This window comes from Eleutherodactylus coqui, chromosome 9 (assembly GCF_035609145.1).
Source record: "Eleutherodactylus coqui strain aEleCoq1 chromosome 9, aEleCoq1.hap1, whole genome shotgun sequence".
NCBI lineage: Eukaryota > Metazoa > Chordata > Amphibia > Anura > Eleutherodactylidae > Eleutherodactylus > Eleutherodactylus coqui.
The window spans coordinates 84,069,657-84,093,003 of NC_089845.1; the positions used below are offsets into that span (position 1 = coordinate 84,069,657).

At 43.3% G+C, this 23,347-nt stretch overlaps 1 protein-coding gene across 1 annotated transcript in view; it reads right to left on the reverse strand.

Moving 5' to 3' along the window:
- The window catches only part of DSG2 (desmoglein 2), a 46,123-nt gene that overhangs the window by 13,271 nt on the left and 9,505 nt on the right, over positions 1-23,347 (reverse strand). Inside the window, exons 3-10 of the mRNA XM_066579642.1 lie at positions 15,969-16,004; positions 15,424-15,552; positions 14,662-14,823; positions 13,919-14,063; positions 8,686-8,843; positions 5,025-5,165; positions 2,575-2,760; positions 1,338-1,642 (exon numbers count right to left, since the gene is read on the reverse strand). Of these exons, the coding sequence (XP_066435739.1) occupies positions 1,338-1,642; positions 2,575-2,760; positions 5,025-5,165; positions 8,686-8,843; positions 13,919-14,063; positions 14,662-14,823; positions 15,424-15,552; positions 15,969-16,004 (1,262 nt within the window). The remainder of the gene's footprint in view (positions 1-1,337; positions 1,643-2,574; positions 2,761-5,024; positions 5,166-8,685; positions 8,844-13,918; positions 14,064-14,661; positions 14,824-15,423; positions 15,553-15,968; positions 16,005-23,347) is intronic.

Consider the following 23,347-nt stretch of genomic DNA (forward strand, 5'->3'; position numbering starts at 1 on the left):
AGCGGAAATAGTGGTTTACACTTGTCATACAGCCGTGGATTTCATATATTTCAGAGACTGCAAACAAAATACTGAATTGCAAATATACACTCATTGCCAAAAAAAATGCAGCCAGATAGAAGTGTCAGATTGCTTCAAAACTTGGCACGTAGTTATATCTCACGCAGATCTGTAAATGATTACGGTTGTGGTCTGATAAGACAATGGGTCTTAGGCCGCCTGCACACGGGCGGATTTGCATTGCAGAATCTGGAGCAGGCGTCCGCCTCCTGATTCGGCAGCAAATACCGCCCATAGCATGCTAAGGAAAAGTGATTCTTCCTGTACACGAGCGGAAACCAATAGCATGCTCCATTTTTGCGTGAACTGCTTCCATTGAAGTCAACGGAAGCCGTTCGATGCGCGGCCCGTCCGCAATTAACATTGCAGAAAGGTCATGGATTCTGCACCGTTGCTAAGCGATGATGCGGGAAAAGCAGGAGTTTAGAAAGAAAATCCATACTACACATCTGCATTCTCTGTACATGAGGTGAACAAGAACCGGGTTAAGGTTCAAAACGCGTTCTGCCTGATTGATCCTGTTGTATATGGCACAAATAAAATAAAGGGGAGCACTCTTTTGCAAAGAATTCCAACTCCTCATTCCTTTGGATTTTAGTGCTGCAGGACAACATACGGAGCCTGTATGCTTCCATGCCTGACCATAGCTATCATGTATCAAGGCTAAAGGAGGTTCAACAAGGTACTCGAGTCTCCTTTGAACTGTTCAATTTTCCCCAATATACATCCTTTCCCTCAAATATTGTATTCACCTACATATATCATCATTATATTCACACAGTTTCATTCCATTCCAACAACTTCTTCTTGATGCATTTTTTTTGTCAATGAGTGTATGTAGACACTGGCGTAACTATAGGGGATGCGGTTGCAACCGGGCCCAGGAGCCTTAGGGGACCCATAAGGCCTCTCTTCTCCATAGAGGGAGCCCAGTACTATGAATAAAGCCTAATAGTTGGGGCTCCGTTACAGGTTTTGCATTGGGGCCCAGGAGCTTCAAGTTACGCCTCTGTATGTAGACATTATTAGAATGGCACAGTAAGATACAAATCGGGGGTAGTAGAATTCAGTTTGACTGTGGCACTAAATACAAAAAAATGTCTGACAATTGCCAAAACTGCTAAATTGCCATCAAGGTCTGTTTATGCAGGAAGTTAAAACTGGCCTTTTGTACCAAAGTTTGAAGCAGGTATTTTATTAGCTTTGACTTGGTTTCAAAAGATGGAAAATGTGTATATTTGTAAGAGTTTAACAAAAAAAAGAAGAAGAGCACGTACTTGATATGTTCAGCAATTTTCCCAGTGTCCGAGTCATATGCTTGATATGATCCAATGACTTGATTTATTATAAATTTTCCTCCTTCAGAAACCGAAAAGGTTTTAATCTTGGGCTTAAATACAGGACCCTCACGAACATTCTTCACCTTTACTTTAATAGGGATAACTTTTCCGCCGCCACCACCTCCTCCACCAGCTCCTCCTCCTCCTCCACTAACCAGATGCCTAATTGAGCTGTGGTACTCGGCTCGGTTTGAAACAACGACTTTCAAATCAGCACTCTGCATCATTTCATAGTCGGCTTCCTAGAAAAACATTAATATTTTACAGGGGAGAAAATTATAGATGCCAGAATAGTAATAGGACTATTGTAGACAAATTAAGAATGTAGATTTGTGAATGTCTAAAGGTCCATTTACACGGGACGATTGTCGGGCAAACGATGCCGGACACTCATCCCTGTGTTTCCTTGCTCCCGTGCTCCTGCTCAGTACTATCTCAATGGAGCGGCCAGCAGGGAGGCAGGGCAGTGTAGGAGATTTCTCTCCTCTCGCTCTCCCGCCCCGCTGCATTGAGATAACACAGCGGCTGTTCACTACTGAACGGCCGCTGTTTAACCTGAGCAATGAGCTCACTGCTGATCTTTTGTGCTGCATAAACGATGAGCTCATCGTTTAGTTTAAACAGCCGCCGTTCAGTAGTGAACGGGCGCTGTGTATCTCAATGGAGAGGGGCAGGTCGGCGAGAGGAGAGAAATCTCCTGCACTGCCCCGCCCCCCCTGCTGGCCGCTCTGTGAGAGGAGCACGGGAGCGAGGAAACACAGGGATGAGTGTCGGGCATCGTTTGCCCGACATTCGTCCCATGTAAATAGACCTTAAAGCAATCAGTTAGGTGTGTGTAGGTGTGTATGTGTAAAATTTATGATCATCAATGTTAAAAGGATTTCAAGACTTCTGTAAATAAAGCTTAAATGGGTTTTCCCACGTTTTCCCATATCACTTTTCATAGCTCTATTCAAACTAGTGACAGGGGACAATGGACCTCAGTTCTAAAAATCGTTACAGGTCCCAGCAGTGAAGTGCATAGCAATCAGACACATATCACCCATCCTGTGGATGGGTGGTAAGTACTGTTCATGGGAAAACCCCTTACCAATAAAAAGTTCTGCAACTTTGTAATACATATACAGTAAATCTACATAACTAAGAACTGTTTTACTCTGATGGTTCCCATTACCTTCACCATCATCAGAACTCCTTCGTTGGTTTCCTTATCCGTTATGATTGTAAAGTGGTTGCCTTCATTGCCGGACACAATTGTAAAGTTCGCATACCAGTTATCGGTGAATTCCTCGTCACCGTCAAACACAGTCATACGTAATATTTCAACATTGGCAACATTTTCCTCAATAGCTCCTTCGTACTGAAATAGAGATGAGATAAATCAGACCAGAAACTTCAGATTAGACCAATAGCAAAAGGATAAAAACAGGGTTTATTTTGAAAAACTAAATATACAAAATTTCTCCAGTTTTGTTTTTGTTTAAACGTTTCTGGCTGCACACAAAACACTTCTTAGGCTGCCTGTCCACGGGCGTTGCGGTATCCGCGGCGGATCTCCTCCGCTGGAGCTGCCGCCTGGGAGCAGGAGCCGGCAGATGGATCTCCGCTGTCAGCCTGTCTAACAGATAGGCTAACCGCAGAGAATTATGGCAATTCACAGCACGCTGCGAATTGCTGGCCGCGAGCGGACAATCGCAATGATTCTCCGCTCATGGACAGGGGGCCGGCGCTTTCCATAGCAACGCTTCAGACTGCGTGATTGGCCGGCAATATCACACCTGTGGACAGGGGGCCTTAGGGACCTTTAACACATAGCAGAAGATTTCGCATCAGTGTTGTGGAATATTGAGCCCCAAAATTTGCACTGCTAACGTGCAAATTTTGGTGCAGAATTCAGTGACAACATATTCCACAATGCTGTTGTGGAATATTCCGTCCCGTATTAGAGGTACCTTAGGTTCATTTACACCATGTTTGCAGTGCACATTTAGCGTTTATAGCAAATACATAGTCTGGGTGTATGCAACTGCACACGATACTGGATTAGGCCTGAGTCAGACGGGTGTTTTTTCGCGCGATTTGCGCATGCGTCCGGCGATTTTATAACACCATTGCTTTGCAATGGTATCGGACACATGAGCGCTTTTTATGCGCTCGTCCGATAAATTATAGAACAGAAATCGCAGATCGCACCTATCTGCGCTCTGCGATTCCTGTTCTCTTCTCTATATGCGCTCAATGGGGCCGGCGGCAGCAGCGCCGACCCCATTGAGAACATATAGAAGACAAATCATTCTTCTCTGCCACAGCTGTAACAGCTGTGGCAGAGAAGAACGCTGTTTGCCCATTGAATTCAATGGAGCCAGCAATACAGCCGACTCCATTGAAAGCGATGGGCTGCCGGCGTGCGCGGGGTGAATTGTCGGGAAGGGCTTAAATATATAAGCCCTTCCCTGCAATTCATCCAGAAATGTGTAAAAAAAAATTATATATATATATATTAATATATATTAATATATATATATATATATATATATATATATATATATATATATATATATATATATATATATATATATATATATATATATATATATATATATATATATATATAATATACATATACTCACCTTGTCCCGGCAGATGGAGTTCAGAGCGGCCGGCCTGCAGTGGGTGTGAGTCAGACTTGCCCCTAATTGGCTCAGCGCTGAGCCAATCAGAGGCAAGGCTGACTCACACACCCTTCAGCCAATCAGGGGCAAGTCTGACTCACACCCCCTTCACACCCACTGCAGGCCGGCAGCTCTGAACTCCGTCTGCCGGGACAAGGTGAGTATATAGATTTTTTTTATTTTTACACTTTTCTGGATGAATTGCAGGGAAGGGCTTATATATTTAAGCCCTTCCCGACAATTCATCCTGCGCTCGCCCGCAGCGCATTGCTTTCAATAGAGCCGGCTGTATTGTCGGCTCCACTGAATTCAACGCGCTGGACAGCTCCAGCCCGTTTCTAATGAAACGCGGCTAGGAGCAGATTTTTCGGGCGATTTTTTTCGGCCCCGGTCATGCGATCCGCAAATCGCGCGAAAAAACGCCCGTGTGACTAAGGCCTTAAACAGACTGAATAAAAGAGGTAAACTATTGATTGTCTATCTTTAGGATCAACTATCAATAGTAGATTGTCAAGAGTCTACCAGTGGGAAGTTCTGATGATTACTTGGCAGCCAAGCCAATGCGCTTGTGCACAAGCTAATTTATGCTCGAAGCAGACAGCTCCGTTTTCACTGCAGTGGCCAAACTTGGTATTACATGCAAAGCTCCAACTGAAGTGAATGACCTGTAATACTGAGCCTGGCCACTGTAATGGGAATGGATCTGTTTGCTTCCTGCAGAAATCAGTTTAGTGCACAAGCATGCCATGTTGGCAAACAGCTGATCAGAGGGGGTCCCAGGTGTCAGACCACCCCCAATCTACCATTGGTGGTCTAACCTGCAGACAGGCCATCAGTACTTTACTGGATAACCCCTTTAAGTTACGTTATATCTTATACATGAACACACTAGATGTTTGTTGGCCATGTCATAGCAAGGACATTGAGTCAGCCAGTGTTTCGCTTACTATACCTCTTCGCGCTCAAGTATAGGAATGTTGTCATTTACATCCGTTACTTTAATTCTAACAGAAGCAGTTGTGGATAGGCCTTGTGAGCGATCATCACCTCCTCGATCTCGCACTTCCACCAAAAGGATGTAGCTGCTTTGTGTCTAAATAGAAGAAGAAAATGTGTCACAATTCCATCTCAGACTATATTAAAAGTGTAAGAGAAAATTTCAACAAAAATTAAAATTTTCACAACAGTTGTCAGTGGTGATCGGCATTCATGTGATCATAAGAATAGTGGCATTTCCATCTGTACTTTAGAGACATCATAGTGTTCTTCATAAAAGTGGATGAAAGGTTAGCACTTCCTTCTAATATAGGGATATCATTCTGTGTTGCGTAGAGTAATCACTTCTCTCATAGAACCCATGAAAACAGAGCAAGGGGTAGAGGAAGGGAGCAAGATTTGGTCATAGAATTCTATTTCCATGGCTTGTGATGGGGCATTTCATCTTCAGTAGTTAAGTGAAGAGTTAAAGTTAATGATCATTACACATTATTATTCAGATTCCAGATATAACACTTGATCTAGAACGGATATGGTCAAACTGCTTTCAGGTACAGCAGTATTGGTAACTGTGTACCCGGGTCCTGGATCTAGTTTATAGCAAACATGTCCATCTAGCTCAGCTTACTCTTCAGCTCACTCTCACACTGGACGCTTTTTACCACGACTTGAGCAGCGTCCGGAGTGCCGCGCCAACCGCGGTTCAATGGCTCCCTTGATTTCAATGAGGCCTCACAGACCAGCGCTCAAACGTGGCGTTTCTGATGCTGTGATTTTCGAGCACTGTCTGCCCTATTTTCTTGTGTTTTGTAATGCACCTCATCACTGATCACAGTGATGGGGTGCGTTAAAAAATGCTGTGACATGCATTCAAAACCGCCTCTCCAAATCGCGGTAAAATGTTGCAGTGGTTTGTGAACGCATGTGTGAGAGTGGCTTCAGGCAACATTTCAAATACATTCAACAGCGTTTAACGCACCCCATCATTTCAATGGGTGATGAGGTGCATTCAAAAGTGCTGAAATGCACTAAAATAGAGCAGGCTGCGTTAGAAAATCGCAGTGTTAGAAATGTTGCATTTGAATGCTTATCCGAGAAGCCCATTGAAATCATTGGAGGCGTTTTACAGTGTTAACAGTGGCTGCGCTTAAGAAAGACGTCCAGACCCCTCTTAACCCCTTTTTTACTCTGTAAATTTCTTACTTCAGTTTGTAATTTTTTTTTTTTACCATCTATGTCCTCGATGACGTCAACCAAGACCTCTAAGGGAACATTTATATTTGTTTTTTTTATTTGACACTTTTTCACTGTAGCTGTGGTATCCATAGGAGCCCTAGTTACAAGGAAAAAAATAGTCACTGGCAGAGCTAATCAGGGTTCGCTACAACCCTACAGCTCTGCTGTGCCAGGGAATCCTGGAAGTCACATGACCGCCGGCTCGCTTAGAAGAAACACTTCCACTTCTTAGTACATAGCGCTCATTGAGCGCTGTGTACTCAGGAAAGGAGAAGGCAGAAGTGGTTAAAAACCACTTCTTTCTTCTCCTTTGGGTTCTCAGCTGTGACTAAATAGCTGACAACCCAACCTGCTTCTGCCTGATTGCAGAAGCAGGAGCTTTAATTCCCCACCGTATTTTTACTATCCGCTGAGATTAAAGCTCAGGACCAAATGCTGTATATTTACAGTGCTTGCTCCTTAATGGGTTAAACTCTTTTAGCAATTTTGCCATCACCACAACCTCTGGCAGAGAGTTCCATAGTCTCACTGCTCTTACAGTAAAGAATCCCCTTTCTATGTCGATGTAGAAACCTTCTTTCCTTTAGACATAGAGGATATCCCCTTGTTACAGTCCAGGGTACAAATGGATCCCAGCACTGTTTTGTCAGGTATAGATACCCCTTTTAGGTTATCATAATGAAAGACTTCATGATTCTACTGATTTTGAGGCAGATCTGTTTCTTGCCTGAATTCACATACGGCAGATATGCTGCAGAAATTTTTGTGACTGAAGATCTACTAAGGGCTCATGTCCACGGGGAAAAGAAGAATTAAAATCCGCAGCGGATTTTAACTCTTCTCCCGCGCGCGGATCCGCACCCCATAAGGATGCATTGACCACCCGCGGGTAGATAAATACCGGCGGATCGTCAATAAAAGTGATTTTAAAAAAAATGGAGCATGAAAAAATCTGGACCATGCTCCATTTTCATGCGGGTCTCCCGTGGGGACGGCTCCCGCGGGCTTCTATTGAAGCTTATGGAAGCCGTCCGGATCCGCGGGACACAAAAATCACATTTTACTTACCCGCTCCGGTTCTTCTCTTCGGCGCCGCGCCATCCTCTCTCAGCCGCGGCCGGATCATTTTGCTTCGGCCCGGCGCATGCGCGGGGCACGTCACCGACGTCATCGTGCACATCCGCCGAGCCGAAGAATGAAGATCCGGCCGCGACGAGAGAAGATGACGCCGCCGCGAAGAGAAGAAACGGAGCGGATGGGAGGTGAGTTTATTGTCATTTATTTGTATTTTCAGCGCTCATGTCCGCGGGGCAGGAGGGACCCGCTGCAGATTCCGTAGCGGGCCCGATTTTCCCCGTGGACATGAGCACTAAAGTCATCTAAATTGGGTTGTTTCAGCAACAGGCACATGGATACCTACAAGCCCCATTCAAATAAATGAGACAGTCTCATAAATAATCTGCAACACTAAGGGGCCATTCAGACGGCAGATTTTCTAAACCAAGTGCTTTCCGTGGTTTTCACGGACAGAACTCAGACCCATTATAGTCAATTAGACTATTTATATAAAAGTGTTTTTTCATGATTGTTCATGTGAAAAAACTCACAGCATGTCCTATTCTGGTCCAATTGACGGATGAGTGTAAGACATGTATAGTGGCCCAGTGTTAGTGGGGCCCCACTATGTTGTATGTCTGTCTGGTGTCAATGTCTTGTTTGTGGTATACATTTGATTTATGTTGGTTGGATGGCTGCAGGACTAAAAGGATTAATGTCTGGTATGTCCTGTCTTGTCTACAAAATGTATCGTTTTGTGAGTCATGTGACTATGCTTTATATATGTGTTTGCAAGCATGCAAGGTAGTAGCTGTTGGTTAGTCTGAGTCAGTCAGTCACACAGACTCTACATAAATTGGTCTGTGTGGAGAGGATGGAGGAAGCCGAGTGACGACTTTATGCTCGGTCTGGGCCCATTCTACCCAGCAGACCTTGGTGCTGCTACTGAGCACTGGGAGTAGGACAAGCTGCTTCACAGTGAGGTGGGGTAGAGTAGAGTAGTGCGCGCTCCAAATAGGATTTGACTCACAAACCTCCAATGGTGCAGTAAAATATAGGTGAGGAACAGCACTCAGGAACTCAATCAAATCTTCATTGGCATAAAAGAAGTAGCTTTATTGTCTCAATCAGTAAAATATGCTGCAACGTTTCGATCCAAGTATGTCTTTGTCCATGGATGTGTGTCCGTGGCTTGTCAGATGCAAGTTGCATCCAAGGATCTTGAGTGTAACTTGCACTTGGCCATCTGAATTCGGCCTGGAAGTTCCTATGTATTCATACATGATAATCGAATGCAACAACAATACTACATAAACGGTTATTACCTCTCTGTCCAGTGCGGTTGTAGTCGTGCGAATTTCATTTTTAGTCAGAGAGAAATGAGAGGACCTGGGTTCTTGAGATAGAATTCTGTAGATGAGTTGAGAATTTGCGGTATTGGCTTCATCTGCATCAGTGGCATTTAGGATCATAATAAGTTTATCTGTGTAAAGGTAAAGCAAAATGTGTTTGCAGTGAGATTTTAGTAGGTTTCTTAATTTATAAACATAACTTTTCACCTGAGGTGTCATTTTTCCATTAATTATACAGTTAGGGCCAGAAATATTTGGACAGTAACACAATTTTCGCGAGTTGGGCTCTGCATGCCACCGCATTGGATTTGAAATGAAGCCTCTACAACAGAATTCAAGTGCAGATTGTAACGTTTAATTTAAAGGGTTGAACAAAAATATCTGATAGAAAATGTAGGAATTGTACACATTTCTTTACAAACACTCCACATTTTAGGAGCTCAAAAGTAATTGGACAAATAAACATAACCCAAACAAAATATTTTTTTTTCAATATTTTGTTGCGAATCCTTTGGAGGCAATCACTGCCTTAAGTCTGGAACCCATGGACATCACCAAACGCTGGGTTTCCTCCTTCTTAATGCTTTGCCAGGCCTTTACAGCCGCAGCCTTCAGGTCTTGCTTGTTTGTGGGTCTTTCCGTCTGAGGTCTGGATTTGAGCAAGTGAAATGCATGCTCAATTGGGTTAAGATCTGGTGATTGACTTGGCCATTGCAGAATGTTCCACTTTTTTGCACTCATGAACTCCTGGGTAGCTTTGGCTGTATGCTTGGGGTCATTGTCCATCTGTACTGTGAAGCGCCGTCCGATCAACTTTGCAGCATTTGGCTGAATCTGGGCTGAAAGTATATCCCGGTACACTTCAGAATTCATCCGGCTACTCTTGTCTGCTGTTATGTCATCAATAAACACAAGTGACCCAGTGCCATTGAAAGCCATGCATGCCCATGCCATCACGTTGCCTCCACCATGTTTTACAGAGGATGTGGTGTGCCTTGGATCATGTGCCGTTCCCTTTCTTCTCCAAACTTTTTTCTTCCCATCATTCTGGTACAGGTTGATCTTTGTCTCATCTGTCCATAGAATACTTTTCCAGAACTGGACTGGCTTCTTGAGGTGTTGTTCGGCAAATTTAACTCTGGCCTGTCTATTTTTGGAATTGATGAATGGTTTGCATCTAGATGTGAACCCTTTGTATTTACTTTCATGGAGTCTTCTCTTTACTGTTGACTTAGAGACAGATACACCTACTTCCCTGAGAGTGTTCTGGACTTCAGTTGATGTTGTGAACGGGTTCTTCTTCACCAAAGAAAGTATGCGGCGATCATCCACCACTGTTGTCTTCCGTGGACGCCCAGGCCTTTTTGAGTTCCCAAGCTCACCAGTGAATTCCTTTTTTCTCAGAATGTACCCGACTGTTGATTTTGCTACTCCAAGCATGTCTGCTATCTCTCTGATGGATTTTTTCTTTTTTTTCAGCCTCAGGATGTTCTGCTTCACCTCAATTGAGAGTTCCTTTGACTGCATGTTGTCTGGTCACAGCAACAGCTTCCAAATGCAAACCCACACACCTGGAATCAACCCCAGACCTTTTAACTACTTAATTGATTACAGGTTAACGAGGGAGACGCCTTCTGAGTTAATTGCTGCCCTTAGAGTCCATTGTCCAATTACTTTTGGTCCCTTGAAAAAGAGGAGGCTATGCATTACAGAGGTATGATTCCTAAACCCTTTCTCCGATTTGGATGTGGAAACTCTCATATTGCAGCTGGGAGTGTGCACTTTCAGCCCATATTATATATATATAATTGTATTTCTGAACATGTTTTTGTAAACAGCTAAAATAACAAAACTTGTGTCACTGTCCAAATATTTCTGGCCCTAACTGTATATCCACCTTTACCTATAGGATTAGGTACATATACATATATCAATACCCACATTAAGTTTCATTGGTAACATGTTGGTAAAATTCCTATAAACTAACATACATTCAGTAGCAAACCTTAAAGGGGTTGTCCCGCGATAGCAAGTGGGGTTATGCACTTCTGTATGGCCATATTAATGCACTTTGTAATATACATCGTGCATTAAATATGAGCCATACAGAAGTTATTCACTTACCTGCTCCGTTGCTGGCGTCCCCGTCGCCATGGTGCCGTCTAGTTTCAGCGTCTAATCGCCGGATTAGATGCGCTTGCGCAGATGGGTCTTTTACCTTCGGCTCCCTCCGGCAGCAGCGGCGTTCTGGCTCCGCCCCCTTGTATGCACCATCGCGTAGCTCCACTGCCGTCACATGTGCCGATTCCAGCCTCCTGATTGGCTGCCGGAGGGAGCCGAAGGTAAAAGACCCATCTGCGCAAGCGCGTCTAATCCGGCGATTAGACGCTGAAACTAGACGGCACCATGGCGACGGGGACGCCAGCAACGGAGCAGGTAAGTGAATAACTTCTGTATGGCTCATAATTAATGCACAATGTATATTACAAAGTGCATTAATATGGCCATACAGAAGTGCATAACCCCACTTGCTATCGCGGGACAACCCCTTTAATCACCATCTAATATTATGCAGGTAGTGTAAAGATCATCTGCTCCTCTAAAAGTTATTATAAAATAGCGCTAATCAATACAGTATTGAAAAGAAATCAAACACTGGTTCTGGAAAGCAATAATTATAAAATTGCAGGCTGCTCAGCCTTAACCCTTTCCAATCCAATTTGTATCCTGGTTTTCCTAGGGGGCCTTACTCTTTTTCTGCCGTTATACAACTGCGCTATCTGCTGGGTAAAGCCAGTACTGCATGAGGTGACATGTTGGATAGGCTCCGACAGTAGAGAGGCTGGCAATATACAGTAAGAGAACCCCGACGGACGTCTTCCAACATCGGAGCTGTACAGCCTTAAATTATTATGTATTCAGAGGTCAGACAGTGGATTGGAAAGGGTTAAAGGCTCATTGTCACTGTATGAGTATGTTCGTGTTGCATGTGTTTTTTTACGTTTGTAAGCCATCTGTGTGTCATCCATATTTCACATGCATAAAAATTAAATTAAAAAAAAAAGCTTTTTTAAAAATTGTTGTCTAGCAATATGCACAAAAAAATGCAGTGCAAATATGTGCAACATCTGCCGCGTTTTCTTTTTTCTTTTTTTGTTACATGGGCAATGCCCATGTAAACAGTCCAATTTACTTTAATGGAGCTGTAAATTAAAAACAGCACACAAATGGGTAAAATGCGTGTGTGTGTGTGTGTGTGTGTGTGTGTGTGTGTGTGTGTGTGTATTGGCGCTTACATTTGACTCATAAAGAGCTTTAGGCTGGGCTCACACGTACGGGTCGAATTCTGTATGCGGGACCGTAGTGGGCTCGCTTCTGCGAGCCCGGCAGTCACCCTGCGTACCTGATTTATCTGTATTGTGGATTACTGTGGCAGCTTGCCGGCCATCATGTGCAGTACAAGTTTTTTTCTATCGTTTGTATTTCCCGTGCTGTCGTTAAGCAATGATGCAGATACCCGCAACCCATACGCAATATTAATTGCATAAGGGCTGCAGGTCTGTCATCTTCATTGACTTCAATGGAGGTCGTCCGAAGCAAAATAGAGGATATGGTGATTTTTTTTCTGCTCACATTTCGTATCACGACTGTTAAGGAAAGATTGAAAACTCATGCCTTTCAGTGCCTCCGTATGCTGCAGATCCTCTGCACGGATGGCGATCGCGGTTTTCGCAACTAGGATCCGTCCGTGAGACCACCCCTTAGACTAGCAGCACACTCGTATTAAAAATTGTGACCATTGCATCCACAAAAAAACTGATTTTTTCCCATTCCTGTGCCGTTCTGTGTGACCTCCGTACGTGTACAGGTTTTCTTCTGTTTGCTATCTGTTTTTCATGCCAGTGTCAAAAAAAAAAAAAACCACGAGCAAAACAAGCCATATTTTTTTTCTTTATGAAGATATGCAGAAAAAAAGAGATGACCCATCACACACACGGCATCCGAGTGCTATCTATTTTTTTGTTCTATTCCCATAAGCTTGAATGGGCGAGCCCCATCTGTAAGTTGGATCAAAATAGTGCATGCCATGGGTTTTTTCAAGCAACCCATGTGTGTAAAAAAAACAAACCAAAAGTTGTGGTGTGTCGTCACATTGAATAATATGGTTCGCATGCTGTCTGTGTGGAATCAGATTTTTTTTTGTTTTTTTTTACATCGATTCAACACAGATATGGAAAAAAAAATGCAAGTGTGCTGGAGGCCATAAAAATGCTGTCTGCACACCCCATTATCCCCAAACACACATTCTGGTTCTAAAAATTGGACCGGTATCATTATGTGCCTTTAAAAACCAAGTTCTTTGGCAAAGTTACAGGCCAGATCCCTCGGATGAATTCCTAACACAAAGCTATGTTAAGAGATTAGCATGTGTAACGTGAAGTGTAAGACACAATGATTATCGCTCAAAAGAGGTCTTTTGATAACCGTCGTCTCATTTACAGTGCAAGATGATCGATCAAATGTTGAGGCCGCTTGTCTTCTGCATCCAGCTGTTCCCCGCTTGGAGCGCCCGGCTGTTATACAGCTGAGCGCTCCGAGCAGAGGATTCAGAGGACAAGCGGGGTGTTCCCGCTTCTCTTCTGCATCCAGCTGTTCCCGCTCTGAGTGCCTGGCTGTTATACAGCTGAGCGCCCTGAGCGGAGGATGCAAAAGACATGCGGGGTGTCCCCACTTGTCTTCTGCATCTAGCTGTTCTCTGCTCGGAGCGCTGGGCTGCTATACAGCCGAGCGCTCCATGCCAGGGTTGGAGAACAGAGCTGGACCACTCTGTTCTTCATACCCAGCCTGTCATCAGGGAGCAGGATACAGCAGACAATAGTATCAGCTGTATCCCGCTGTAAATCCCTGATAAGGCTCGTCGTTGTCTTTCAGCACGCTGAAAGACAACGATGAGTGACGGCTTAACGAAAGCTGCTCGATGTCAGTGCAGTTACACACAACGATTATCACTCAACAGATGGCTTTGGAGCAAATTTTGAGCGACAATGGTTGTGTCTAAATGGGTTTTAAGTCACATTTACACAACCTTTTATTTACTCTTTTCTATGCTTTCACTGCAGTATAGAACAATTATGTATAAAATAAGACAGGTAATTTAACCAAATCTTAATAGTAGACATATATGTGAATAAGCCGACGGACTTACTTGTTGCGCTCAACTCTTCTATTGCTGCATCAAAGATTTCTTGGGTAAAGACAGGAGCGTTATCATTGATGTCAAGAACTCTGACTCGGAGGTCTATGGGTTGCTCAACGTTCACATTGTTTTGGTCTCGGGCATAGCCTTTTAACTGAAACAGATTAAGATATAGAACATTACTTGGCAAGATTCTAAGCACCTTAACATGGGACGAATCCCGGGGGCTTCAGCTCCCAGCAGTCGCCCCAGTGATAATTGCTCCTATGCACACTGGAGCGAGGATCGCTCACTAAACGGAGGAGGCAAGAGATCGCTTCCAGCCGCCCACCTTCATTCACAGTAAACAGGCAGTCATTCATAGTTGAATGACTGCCTGTTATCACAATCCGATCATCATTTGATTTTTATGCCTGCAGAAAGTAAACGACGAATAGTTTATCGTTCGGTCATTGAACAACTGTGGTTACGATTCCCGTGAGAATCTGAATGACTATTAAAAAAAAAAAAGGGCCCTAGATGGAAATTCATTTTGGCCTGTGTAATACAGAATGGAATTGTCAGCAATTCCCTAGTAAGACTTCTATTACTCTTTTGGAACTGGTTATGCTGCAGCTATTACACCTCCCCCCTCCCCCCCACCCAAAAAAAGTGGGAAACTTCATACTGTGTGAACTTTTGCTTTCAATGGAAAGACATTTGTGGCATTGTATCAATTCAAAGAAATCTATGCTGTTTGGTGCTCAACTTACAAAGAACATTGGGGTTTCTTCTCGGTCCACGATTCCAGTCACATTCAGATCACCGGTAAACTCATTTATGACAAATATACCTAGTGGAGGTTCAGTAACGCCTTGTCCAGTGATTGAATAGTGAATTATGCGGTCTCCATGCAGTTTGCTGTCCGATTGTATCTGGGAAGGACAATATGGTAAATAAATCATGGAGTATGGACATTTTCGATTGCATTCAGACACTTTTATAGCTCCGATGAATCTATATAAGGGCTTCTTCACACAACCGTATTTGCGTGTGTAAAACATACGTGCGCAGAACACAGGGAAGAGAAACCATTGATTTCAATGGGTTCATTCTCATAAGCGCGTTTTGTGTGCACAAAAAAAAAAAAAGGTAGGACCAGCCCTATCTTTCTGCGAATTACACAGCAAAGACCCAGTTAGAAGTCAATGGGGGATGTGCAAATAATCCCCCCCCCCCCCAAACAAAAACAAAACACTTCTGGTCCTCATTAGGCTAAATAGCCTTTACTCTCCGGAAGGGGTGTGATGCTCACATGAACTGGCCCTATATATGCAAAAATACAAAACTATATGCAGACATACGCGAAAATCAACCTGCACAAACTCATTCACGCACAAATACATGGTGATGAGGTGAGACTATTCACACAGACCCTCGTGTGAAGCCGCCCTAAAGTGTATGGAATTTCCACTATTCTTTTTGTTTTTAAACCCCACATCTATGTGGAACACAGTGCAACAGTCTGTACTTACTCTTGCAATAGGATTTTTATGAGAGTTGTCCTGTCCTTCATATATTGAAACTGGTGGGATGATCCATTCTCGTTTATGCCTCACTAATTGAGCCGCTCGATCACCCGGTTTTCTGTTTTGCGTCAAGATCTTTAATTGAACAAGAGAAGCAAAGGCATGCCAATTAATTTAGAAGATGCTCAAAATCTATTTATTGCAAATGAACTACATATTGTGAAGGAATTGAAGTTCTGGAGACAAAACATACATTTTATAAAAGCACTAAACATATTCCGACAGCAGGGGGCGCCAGTAGTTTGTTTTATAAAACAGAGGAGCACTAAAATGATGCACAACAAGAGATTTGAAAATGTTGACATTATTTACTTAAGATAATGAAGGTACTTGGGAGTCCTATTAGTACTATGGTCCCCTATGATGCCCTTTTATATATGGCAAACGGCTTATGCACAGCGCTCGTAAATCTATCCTGTGAGCGCATATGCCTGCCACATAAAAGATCATTTCAACTCCCCCAAAACAGACTGCCAAAGTTGGTTCCTTACCTCTAAATGGAGGCAGTGTCCAAAACCAAGCAGGACCTGCATACAAAAAAAGAGCAAACCGTGAATTAAGCAGAGTGCGAAAATTCTGAAAAAAAAAGAAATAAGTCACAAATTGGAAACAAAGAAATAGGGACACATTCTAGTCGCCAGGCATTAACTTGGATTTAGAGTTCATGATTTTTTTTAAGTCTTCAAAACAAAGCAAAATAAATATCTGACTTAGGGGCCACTGACAGACGATTATCAAGCAAAATTGGTTCAAATTAATAAAAAGGCGCGATAATTGTTACGTCTAAATGAGAAACCGTTTACTTTTCGATTGTTGCTTACTTTCAACCACGATAAAAATCATTGCTGGATTCTTGCTGCATAGAAACGTTGAGCGAGAAGTCAGCGGTGATCTGCATGTCTAACGGCTCTGCACGAGCGCCAACAACGTAGCGGTGACGTCAGTGCAGTCGTTTAGCTGCCAGTTGTCTCATGTAAACCCAGCATTAGGGATTAGAGATGAGCGAGCATACTCGATAAGGCAAATTACTCGAGCGAGTAGTGCCTTATTCGAATACCTGCCAGCTCGTCTCTAAAGATTCGGCTGCCGGCGCGGGTGACAGGTGAGTTGCGGCGGGGAGCAGGGGGGAGAGAGGGAGAGAGAGAGATCTCCCCTCCGTTCCTCCCTGCTCTCCCCCACCGCTGCTGGCACCCTAATCTTTTGAGACGAGCGGGCAGATACTCGGCTAAGGCACTACTCGCTCAAGTAGTTTGCCTTATCGAGTATGCTCGCTCATCTCTATTAGGGATCCTTCACACAGGAGTATTTGTGCACATATTTGCACACGCAATGCAGAGAGAATAGAACCCACTGATATTAATGGGTTCGTACACGTTTTCTGTTTTTTTTGCGCAAGAGAATGTGCAAAAAATAGGGCAGAACCACAGGGGAAAAAACCATCTGGACCTTATTAGGCTAAATAGCCTTTTAAATCAGGTGGGGCCTATGCTGTGCGTGCGTATGAATAGGCCCTGCGTGCGTAGCAAAGAACAGCACAAGCTGCAAACACGTACGCAAATCAACCTCATTCATAGCGCAAATGCGCTGCATTGAGGAGTGCACATCCGTATGAAGGAGCCTTTTACACGGAATGCTCGCATGAGCGGATAGTGACAGAGTTCGCTTGTTTACTTGTGCAGCCCATTTATACAAGCAGATATAACGTTTGCTCGTTCTCGAACAACCGAATGATCAGTAATTAAACTGAAAGATCAGCGGATGAACCAATGATGACATTCATACTTGCATGAATTGAATGATGAACGACAAACGAACATATTATCATTTAGCTTTCGATCGTCTGACACATTTACATTGAACGATTATGGTTCAAATTCAAACAATCACTCCGTGTAAAAGCACCTAAAATCTCACCCGCTAGATTACATAGGTCTTTCCCCATGCATTATTCATGTACATGTCAGCACACGTGTTATAAGTAAGGCCTTGTGCATATGGCTGCAGAGACATAAAGGGTTATTACAGGAGTGTAATGTCACCAGTCTGTATGTATTGGTTCTAGCAGAATACCTCTGCGCACACGGAGCCTAACACCGCCTGCAGGGCTCTGAACACGCTCTGTAAACAGGTCCCTGGCGTGTGCATGAACCCGTAGGTCATGTACACATGACATCATCTCATCTGCCATATAATCCACAGCAGGAGTCTGGGGCTGAGCCTGGGATTCCTCGCACGAACACGCACTTACAAACACCACAAAATCCACCTGAAGAAGTAACGTCACCATTCAAATGAATGGGGCGCCAACTTGCCACGAATTCGCATAGAATGCAAGTCAACTTCCGTCACGTGCACATGGGTTTATGCCATTGGAAACATTCAGGAGCCTTAGAATAAAAACCTACTAAACGGAGGTCGAGAGAATGAGCAAATTATGTCACCGTTTGCTCATTCAGTTTAGACACACAGATTTAAAAAAAAAAAAAAAAAAAATGAATGAATTTATCAGGATCATTCAGCTGCTCAGTTCACTGAACCAGTGACTGAGAACAACTGAATGATTTGTGTTTAAACTCAACGATTAGTGAATGAGCCAACGATGGTTTTCATGCTTGCATGAAATGAATGATGAATTATAAGTGAACTATTGTTCATCGCTGGCCGTGTTTACACTAGGTGATTATCGTTTAAATTTTAATAATCCAGCGATGTAAATCGTTCTGTGTAAAAGCACCCCAAGACAGAAAATGGTCTTCGTATCCCAGACAAGGAACAGTCATGTTAATGTTTACATTAAATTACCTAGATGCTATGGTGATGATGAGTGAGTGTGAGGCAGAGCGTGTAGTTACATAATGCAAACACATGAGGGCAGAGTTGTTTTGATGATAAACACCACCATATCAGGCTAAGGTGTTATATTAGATATACAGTATTTTTTTTCTGAGGGGTTGAGGGGTGGGCATGGCCAGTAGCCACGCAGAGAAACAGCGCGGCTATGTAAGTTGAACTTTTACACCTGGACCCATGAGCTTTTAGCTTAGCCTTTGTTTAGCAGTCATTTTTAAGAGCTATGTATGGACTCAATATGTAATAAGACAGTTTTTCAGACAGTAGCAGAATTAGGGTTCTGTCACACAAGTGCAAAAATGCCCTCTCTTGCACAATGTATTTGCGCAGTGAAGGATCCTTTTTTGCGTGCATGCCTGTGCAAATACTGTGTGCACCGCGCATTGACATGGGCAGGGGAATCATTCCCCCCATACTTTAAATAGCTATTAAGACAAACTAGGTTCCGGTATTTGCGGGTATGCAGTGTGTTTTGCGCGTACATATGTGCATGTGCATCTCCAGAGACGCACAAAAATAGAACATGTCGCTTTTTTTTTCTGCACGAGCAAAATGTGCGCACAAAAAAAAAAAAAAAGGAAAAGAACACAGCGAATAAACTCACGGAAAACAAATGGTTCTAATCTCTGCGTACTGAGTGCACAAACACGCCTGTGTGAATAAGCCCTTAGGCTGCCTGTCCATGGTCGTGACGGAATATCGCTAGCGATATTCTGCCACAGGGGGGAGAACTGACAGGTCTTCGCGATGAGCCCATCTGATAGATAAGCTCACCGCGGAGAATGGCGGCAAATCGCAGCATGCCGTGAATTGAATCCTGCGAGCGGAGGATAGCCATGATTCTCCGTTTGTGGATAACGCAGTGACATATCGCCCGTGGACAGGAGGCCTTAGGCAGCATGCATTGCTTTCATTAGTTGTGTGAACAGAACCCAGCTCAGGGAAAAAAAAAAAGGAAAACATTGAGGATTTTGGGAATGTTTCCCTTATGAAAGTTTGCATACACCTTAAGGTCTTTCTGTGTTTTTTTTTTTCTTAATTTACCGCTGTCTCTTCGCAACGGCTGATATGAACATACAGTGTAATTGAGCGTGTACAGCATTGATTAAACGCACATAGAGAACAACAGGGCTCCATCATGCGCAATATGCGGCAAAATAGAAAATGCTGCGCTCTTTTTTGTGCGTATATTACATGCAATGAATGTTCCCAAGTGTAAATGGATCAATGAAAATGAACGTTCTTTCATTAAGTCCATTCACCGTGTACCACGCGTACGTACATCAGGCGCATAATAAGTAGTGAAATTACTCGTGTGAACCCGGCCTAACATTTATATTATCACTACGGAAGCAGCGTAGAAAGAAAGTGCAATACGGCCAGACTATGGTGGTTGCGTTTTTCACTTTTAGCCGTTTCAGCATCCATTGAACTTCTTAATGGTCGTATTTACTGACTGGTGGTTTTCTTGTCAAAAACAGAACTAATTCTCAGCAAAATGAAGCTGTACTAGATCATCCCCGAAGGGGTTTCCTTGCAATCTGCTTTAGTGAAAACAATATGGCTGGAATATGGAACTCAATATGACTATTTCTGCATACACCTCTCTGCTGTTCTGAGAATGTAGTTTATAAAGGTATCCTGGATAATATAGCCATGAAGAAAGCCTGAATCTGCTGATAGTAATTGCTAGAGATAGTGACTAAAAGTGTAGCTATGTAGGAGTTTGAGACCAGATAGAGGTTTAATCCTTATCACCATGTTGCTACAGAAATCCTCCCTTCGAGGTTGCAGACTTTATACAGAACTTTTCCCATGTAATCAGGCTTCTGGAATCCCACCGCACGCTGGGCTCTGCACACTCCCTTGCTCTCATGTCTTGCTAGGTCGTGTGGGTGTGGAAGGGGCTTTGTTCAGTTCTCACATGAGGAATACTTGTAGGATCTTACTAACTTTTTTTGTCCTTTGCCCAATTCAACTGCAATAAGCACTGGATATGAGATTTTATGCTAAAACATTCACACCAATGCTGTAACCCCCCCACCTCCTCCTCCTGCTCACACAAGACCTTTATCTACATGATTAAGCTTGCTCAGCCTGTTTTCTTCCAAGGAACTTGTAAAAACTAGTCCCTATTCACATACAGTAAAGAAGAAACCATATCCTTTATTCAAAGAAAATCACAGGTCTGGCAAAAGACTTGTGGAAATGATTTAGACAAAGGAGTTGGGTAGAGAGTGAGGCGAGAGAACATAATCCTCCAGCACAAGGATAGGTATCAGCTATGGAGGGCTTCTTTTCAACAAAAACAAACGGGGCATTTACTTTCGTCAATCACCTGCTATGACTTTTGTTTAGTGCTTATTTGGGTACAGTGATCCCTCAAGCTATAATCGCCTCAGGTCAGACTCCACATACAACGTCTTAAGCCCCATTTACACGCAAAGACGATCTCTCAAAATTTGTTCAAAAGATAGGGAAAATGAGTTTGAGCGATCATTTTGCATAAGCTGCTAATAGACACTAATGTCCATTAGCAGATTATTAGCTTTGTTTGCATGTAAATGAGCCGCTTTGTAGTGTATGCAGATAACAGCAGGTGGCCTGTTATTGCATACAGCCCCTTAGTTCTGCCAGGGGACTGCAACTGAAAACAATGTTATCAGTGCTCCCATGTAGAATCACAGCCTGCGGTCCCTGCTATCAGCTCTCTGGCCGAATGATGGATTTTAAACTCAACATAAAATCATCGGTTGGACGAAAAGCAAACAATGGTAGCATTTACATGCAACGATTATCGCTCAAAATACATAATTTGAGTGAATTTTGAGCGATAATCATACCTTGTAAATGGGGCTTTAGACAGTCCAGATCTATGGTATGTGCAATTCTCTGAAAGATCCAGCCAGTCAGCATAGGCACTTCACTGGTAAAAACACCTGTATTACTAAAGAGCATGCACTGATTGGCTGTCTAGTAGCGCCTCTCTACAGTACAGTATGGTATTATATGCCTTGTACTGCTCTTTACCCATGCCAAGGTGAGCTGCTCCTTTGAAAAACAGATAAGAGCGCGTATGTAGTACCTGAAAAGCACAGAAAGATCTACCTGCTAATGGCCCAACCACACACAATTGTATTTCGGGCCATGTGCTGTCCATGTTATTCTGTGGACCACATGTGGATACACTTGACGGGCTTTATGTATTATATGGATTATTTATAGACCGGGTATAATACAGTGATATATTTTAGACATTTTTGTTGACCGATGTCAGCATCACTGGGACGAGTGTTGAGCATCGTCGGCCCGATAGCTCGTCCCAGTGATGCTCACTCCTAGGCTGTTACACAGGAGCGAGTATCACTGGCATTGCTCAGACAACTGCCGGCATGGAGGTGGAGCGGCCGGGGAACGTTCTCCTCCCGCCCACCTTCATTCACAGTAAGCAGACCACCGTTTAAAAGTGAACGACTGCTGTATACACTGAACGACGCGTTTAGTTTTTTGAATGCAGAAACTGAACAATTCTCGTTCATTCGCTCCATGCGTTTACACAGGATGATTTAGTAATTTTCCCGTGGAAGTGTGGGAATCTGAACGATTCTAAATGATATTCGTCCCGTGTAAAGGGGCCTTTACTGACTTCATGATACTATGACAACTAACTGGTTTGGAGTTATAGAACACAACAAAAAAAAAAATTTAAAAAGGCAGTCACATGTTGATTTTTAACATCTCTTTGAAGAAAAAGAAAATGTATCCATAGAGGCCTGTATTTGTCTCATCACTGCAAACCCAAGGGCTTGTGTGTTAATTACACTTGTAACATTTCCAGAATGTTGCCCGTTTTTCATGCAGTTCAAGTTCATAGTGTCTAGTTCAAATGCCAGATCTTTAAGAGCACCACTATGACTTGGTTAACAGCACACAGTTAAACTTGAGAGTAATTAAATATTTGCATTTCTTTTCTTGGATGCCACTTGAACCGTTTCCAACTTGTAGAGGGAGGTAAACTTCAAACGCTGATTTCCATATCAGTAATCCCCTGGTGTGGTCACCACAATCCTTTCCTCCATTCACAAGCCACTGCACACTCCCAGTCTTAGTCACTAATGACCTATGACAAGGCCACCGGTAATCAATCCAGTTACTAATCTTGTTGGGGCTACAACAATGTTCCTGACGGTATTAGTGTACCTTGACGCCACCAGGAAGTAGTGCTGGAGAGAGCACTGACAGCTCGGTGATGCCCCCAGTACCTTATTAGCTGCACAGATGTCAAACCCCTTGCTTCCGCTGGCGTCAAGATACACTAATACCGTTCCTGACAGCACCCAACCAGCATCTCTCTTAAAACAGCCTCTGACTATTTCACATCCCACCGGTGTGCTCCTCTGTGACTACCTAGGGGCAAACCTCTGCCAATCTCACAGTAGGTCTCACCATCTTCATAAGCCTTCTGTGCACACTCACACCAAAGTCGCCAAGCACACAGTTATATGAACGCATCTTAACACCATCTACAGACACTGCGGAACATTGCGTCCAAAGCTGCAACATCCGTTGTCAAGTCAGGCACAGGGCACCAGCAATGGCCCCCTTTGACAGACACCTTGAACTGTGGAATGGCATTTAGCTCCCACTCTTGGGGTGCCTGGACTCTTGGCATGAACTATTCAGTCTTTTCTGCATATTCCAGCACTGACTTTTTGAGATGAAATTAGCGGTAAAATGCTTTTCCTCACTGCTCTCCCTCCCACCCCAGAGGCAATACTCTAAATTCCATTTAATACGAGTACGACTTTTGCTTTTAAAAAAATTACATTATCAGACTTTACTAATAGAGATGTGCATATTAAATGGAAATGGCTAATAAATTCATATAAGCATGTTTGGACATGGAACTTTGTCTTCACGTCAGTCTTTTCTACAGAAAATTCATTGGTAAGAGAACTTCACTGGAAGAAATTAGCATAACTGAAACCTAAGATACGGGAAGAGATGAAAGAAAGAAAAA